We start from the raw sequence: 5,691 nt of genomic DNA on the forward strand, positions 1-5,691 counted from the left end.
TGGGTTGCGCGCGCAACTCAGTCATTTACAGCGTCTCCTACTATATTCACACGGACATAGACCTGTCATAGTATTGGACCGCATCTCGTTTCAGATCTGGGAGTACTGGTCTCAGTTCGCTGGCAACAGCGGTGCAGTCAACATCGCTCTGCGCGTGAAAGCTGTTTTAAAAGTGTGTTACGATTTTGCAGTGGCGAAAATGCAGCGATCGTTGGAGTCAAAACCATGCTGATCATCTTTTTCGACTCTCGAGGCATCGTCCACAAGGAGTTTGTACCTCCAGGAAGCACTGTAAACGCGGCATTTTACAAAGAAGTGCTCCTTCGGCTGAAAAACCGCGTCGCCCGGGTTCGGCCCGACCTCGTCAAAAATTGGACCCTTCATCACGACAATGGGCCGGCGCACACCGCCTTCCTCTGCACCTCTGCATTGGCCAAGATGGGGGTTCCTGTGCTTCCCCACCCTCCCTACAACCCAGACCTGTCCCCTCCGGACTTCTTCTTGTTCCCGCGCCTGAAAAGAAAGCTGAAGGGGAGGCGTTTCGACTCCATCGAGGCGATCCACAAAACTGTGACAGCCGAATTGAACGCGATTCCGGCGGATGAGTTTAAAAAATGTTTGCTGCAGTGGAAGGACCGCTACCAGCGGTGTATTGAAGCTCAAGGGTCTTATTTTGAAGAATATTAGTTGTATAAGCCAAAAGGTTTAATAAAACTGCTTAAAAAAAATAAGGCTCATTACTTTTCAATCGAACCCTGTATTATATAAAATATACATTTGTTTTATACATTTTTTGTATAAAGCAAATGAATATTATATACAAAACTTGACACTATATGTAAACTATATATAATTGTTCCGAATGGGTAACATGTACAAAATTTTAAAAATCAAGCGAGCCCGGCTAGGCGTTCCATCTGGAGGTAGTGGACCAGACCCAGCATTGACTCATTAGCGTATACAATTGGGCGAAGTGAAAATGATCAAATGAGTCGAATCCTTAGAGCTGCTCGAAAAATATTTATGGGTGGGCATCCGAAATTTTTTTTTAATTATGAAATCGGTTAATATGCTCTGTTGCCTTTTTTGATTTGACATTTCAAATTTTTAAAAATTCCAAAAAATTTCCTCATTTGAAATTGATGAAAAATGTGTGTGATGTACATTTTTTATTACTAAATATTAATTAAAAATAAAAAATTTTTGCTTAATTTCGAATTTTTCAAACAGCCAAAAAAACATGATTTTTTGGATTTAGTCATAAGCACACGTTTCTCAAAAACTTGAATATGTCGAACCTGAAATTTCGTCAGCTTCAATAAAAGAAGCATATTGTAATTTTTTTAGAAAAAAAATGCTTAGTGATGTTTCCAGCGTTCAAAAATGGTCAATTTTACGTTGTTAAAGCGATTCTGACAACTTGCTTAGACAAAAATTTTAGACGCAAAAAATGATGGTGCTAATAGGTAAAAACGATATTTTCATAGGAATAAGCTAATGGGATCATTTTACATACACCCTCCACCCCACGGGTTTTTTTATGTCATAGGGGGAAATTGGTCAATGGTATCCCGTTATTTCAGCGAATAGCTATGTATTCGCTGAAAAGACGGGATACTATTGACAAACTTCTGCCTCATGCATTAACAGCTCCCTCCCCCCCCTTAGTTGGGATGTATATAAAATTATTCCCTTCACAATCACCAAATTACAGTTGTCGATGCTTTTACCTTAAACTTTAAAATTTCTGTGCATATATGTGAGAAAAATCCAAAGACGGAGCGCGTAGCGCGAGATAAATACATCATCGAGCATTGATGCTCAAGCGTTTATTTGTTATTAGAATGTATTGTTATTTGTATAAATATTTATAAAGGATAAACTTCAACGTTTTCCTGTCGTAATTCGTGTGATGCAGTGATACCGTGTTTATCTACGCAAGCGCGATGATCGGCTGCCTTGTTTATTATTTCCTAACCTCCGTTTACAAATAGAGATCAAACGTCTTAATAAACGGTAGAATTTCTCTCCGACTCCCTTTTTTTTAACAATTTCACGCATTATTCAGATTCGAAGAAATATCGTATATGTTACAGGTTATATAATAAAAAAGTATGTAGAAGATTTGGAATCTCTACAATAAACAATACAGTTAGGTACATTTACTATTATGTTGAAAAGATGATGAATTCTGTTTTGGTCTTCTAATTTTTTACGTTACCTTACTTAGATTCGTGAAAATTATCTACAATACGAGGTGTGTTCAAGAGTAAGGTGACTTTTCAATTTTCGCGGGCTACGTACATTCAAGTTTTAAATTTTTTGTTTTGTTGTGTTGGTACACTCGTCACGATCATATGTTCACAGTTTTGACTATATAGCTCGTGTTGTTTTTCTGGCAGAGGCGTAAAGGTTAGAAGGGTTTGGTGTGCTCGGCGATTTTCTTCTTTCAAAAAAAATGGAGCAAAGAGTTGGCATTAAATTTTGTGTGAAAAATGGAATCCAGTGCTCTAAAACTCTTGAAATGTTGACAGTTGAATACGGTAAGTCTACTCTGAGTAAGAAAAATGTGTATAAGTGGTACAAGCTGTTCCAAGAAGGCCGAGAGGATGTGGAAGACGAACTTCGCCCTGGACGTCCCAGCACGTCAACAACAGATGAAAATGTTCAAGCAGTGGAAGAAATGGTGTTGAAAAAACGCCGAATTACCATCAGAGAAGTTGCTGAAGATGTAGACATATCGGTTCGCTCATGCCATGCTATCTTTTCGGACGTTTTGGGCATGAGACATGTGTCACCGAAATTTGTTCCAAAACTGCTTAATTTTGATCAAAAGATTCATCGCATGACCATCGCTCAGGAGATGTTGAATGAAGTCAATAATGATCCTGATTTTCTCAAAAGGGTTATAACTTGCTTGTGAAAGATTTTCTGACCAAAAACAGCACCACAGTCATGCCTCAGCCTCCATATTCATCAAATTTGGCCCCCAATAATTTTTTTCTTTTCCCAAAACTGAAGAGACCCATGAAACGACATCGATTTTCAACGATTGAGGAGATAAAAACTGCATCGCTGAAAGAACTCAAGGCTATACCACAAAATGATTATCAGAAGTGCTTCAATGATTGGAAAAAGCGTTGGCACAAGTGTATTATATTTGAGGGGGATTACTTTGAAGGGAACAACATAAATATTGAGGAATAAATTAATATTTTTTGAGGAAACCATAACGTCACCTTATTTTTGGAACACACCTCGTATGCGCTCTTTTTCAACAAAATTCTAACCTCAAATTCGCTTTCGATATTGAATGTACAAATTTAATTATCACTTCTTATTTTCAAAAAAGGCCCTTTTGTATTTTGAATATTCAGTGATACAATAAACTTTGGTTGTTATATATAAAATTCTTAATGATAATCTGATTGCCACTTGAGATACTAAAGTTTTCCTGCAATTTGACAAAAATGAATTCATACTTTACCTTGATAGAAATCCTGTGAACTGAAGACAGTTAATGGATTTAAAAAAAAGCAGAAACCAGACTACAGGGTGCCAGATCTCCTTCTGCTTTTTTATGCATGAACTCCTTGAAATGCACGACAGTTCGATTGAAAAAAGACATATAAGCGTCATGTGATTGTTTAAAAAAAGTATTCTAGTAGCCTATTATTTATATCATCATCATTATCATCATCATTGTCATCATCATCATCATCATCACTTTTTTTTCTAAATGACAGTACATTCTTTGTCTCTGTGTCTGTCTCAATTTCACAATCTCAATATTGAAGCGCGATCTCAAACTAGAGTTTGAACGCATAGTAAACTGAATCGGGAATATACTATTCAAAATCACCTATAGCCTACAATACTTCACCGATTTTCCATTTTTTTTAGAAATTATCAGCAATAAATGTGTAAGAGCGTCTATGGATTAGATTAATTATTTTTTATTTTTTATATTAATAAGCAACGAGCAGAAAGGGGACATTTTTTAATAATTATTTTTTATATTTTAATGAGTAACTTAATTGATCCTATTCTTTTCAAATTATGAAAATATTTAGTGATATAGATTTTTCAATTGATGTTATTTGTTTATTTAACAAACAAATTTGAAAAAAAAATGGATATTTTGCTCACTTATAGAAAGAATGTAATCGTTTTTCTTTCTAGTCGTCCTCAAATAATATAAGTGATGATTTTTAAAGGTCATGAGTTCTCGTTCGATATTATTTGTATATTATATAAATAAATTTGATAAATAAATGGATATTGTGGTTATTTATATACATAAAGTTAAGGTTTTTCATTCTTATCTCCTATAAATTATATTACTAGTAATATTTAGTGATGAGGATTTGTTATTCGACATTATTTATTTATTTTATAAAAAAATGAATAGCTCAGCCATATGTAGACAAAAACTAATCTTCTTTACTACTGTCATCAGATGATATCACTGTAAACATTTTGTAGTGTTCAAGAAGAACTAGCTTCCTAGTTGTACTTGTCAATCATTTCAATAATTTCAAGATCCCTTTCAACTTCATTTTTGCTCCATTTTTGGCTTAGAGATGCAACTAATAGATCAAATTTTTCGTGAAATATTGCGTAAATAATAATAATTACGTAAAAATTTATTAACAAATATTAATGAAAAAACCAAAACAATAAAATGACAAATATTCATAACGAAAAATCACCACTTATATAACTTGAAACCGATCGAATAAAAAATCCTCATCACTAGTAATATAATTTCAAGGCGATAAGAAAGAAAAACGTCAACTTTATGTCAATAAATGACAAAAAAAATTTTAATGTCTATATGTTTTTCTGGATATCCATTTTGTATTGCAGTCTTTTTGACTAAAGCTAAGTTTTCTTCGTGGAATCTTTGATCAGCTGGTTTTATGGCTCTGTCTACCAAAGATTGAATAATGTCTATTTTTACAGAGATCGGATGATGGGAATGAAAGTTAGGTCAAGACCTGACCATGTAGGTTTGGGGTACCAATTTGAGATTACACGTCCTTCTTCTAAAATTACAGTGACAGATTAGCTATAGATGCATAAATAAGGTACCCCATAGGAACCACGATTTTTGCTTATAAATTTCATCCTCAAATTGTAGAGAGCATTTTCCATAACAAATGTTGTCGCTTCTGCAAAGGCTTCTTTTGTCAAACATGTGTATTCTTGGATTTGTGTCCAACGTTTTTTTTTTATAAATTATATTGTTTTATTCCTAGGAATGTTTGTGAACATCCATTCCGCGTCCAAAGAAATGAAAGTGAAATTATCTGGAACAGCGATAGTTTTAATTTGTTCAATAAAGTCTTAAGTATTTTTTATTTATGTATTTGTTTGGCCTAAAATAGGTTGAATTGCACTTTGTTAAAGCGATGCTATTTTTAAACATAGTGTATCAATGTCAGAGGTAATCGGTCTAAATGGGATAACTTCCTTATGGATTTTAGGTAGGCCAACACAATGTGTGCGTTAGACGGTCTTAGATTTAAGAATATACGAGGGTAGTTCAATAAGTCCTTAGAATGACCAACAGATGGCGCGCGAATTGCTCCAAATCATCTGTTTTCAGTCAGCACCACTCCCGACCAGATATATGGTGCAGTCACAGTCCACATCTTCTGAGTTTACGTGTTTTTATAACCAATTGAA

At 34.6% G+C, this 5,691-nt stretch overlaps 1 protein-coding gene across 1 annotated transcript in view; it reads right to left on the reverse strand.

Annotated features, from left to right (window-relative positions):
• Positions 1-177: 177 nt before the first annotated feature.
• LOC117178471 (glycine-rich cell wall structural protein 1.8-like) overlaps positions 178-5,691 on the reverse strand; it is a 60,860-nt gene continuing 55,346 nt past the window's right edge. The window contains exon 7 of the mRNA XM_033369898.1: positions 178-513. Within this exon, the coding sequence (XP_033225789.1) occupies positions 178-513 (336 nt within the window). The remainder of the gene's footprint in view (positions 514-5,691) is intronic.

The sequence above is a fragment of the Belonocnema kinseyi genome, chromosome 8 (assembly GCF_010883055.1).
Source record: "Belonocnema kinseyi isolate 2016_QV_RU_SX_M_011 chromosome 8, B_treatae_v1, whole genome shotgun sequence".
Classification (NCBI taxonomy): Eukaryota; Metazoa; Arthropoda; class Insecta; order Hymenoptera; family Cynipidae; genus Belonocnema; species Belonocnema kinseyi.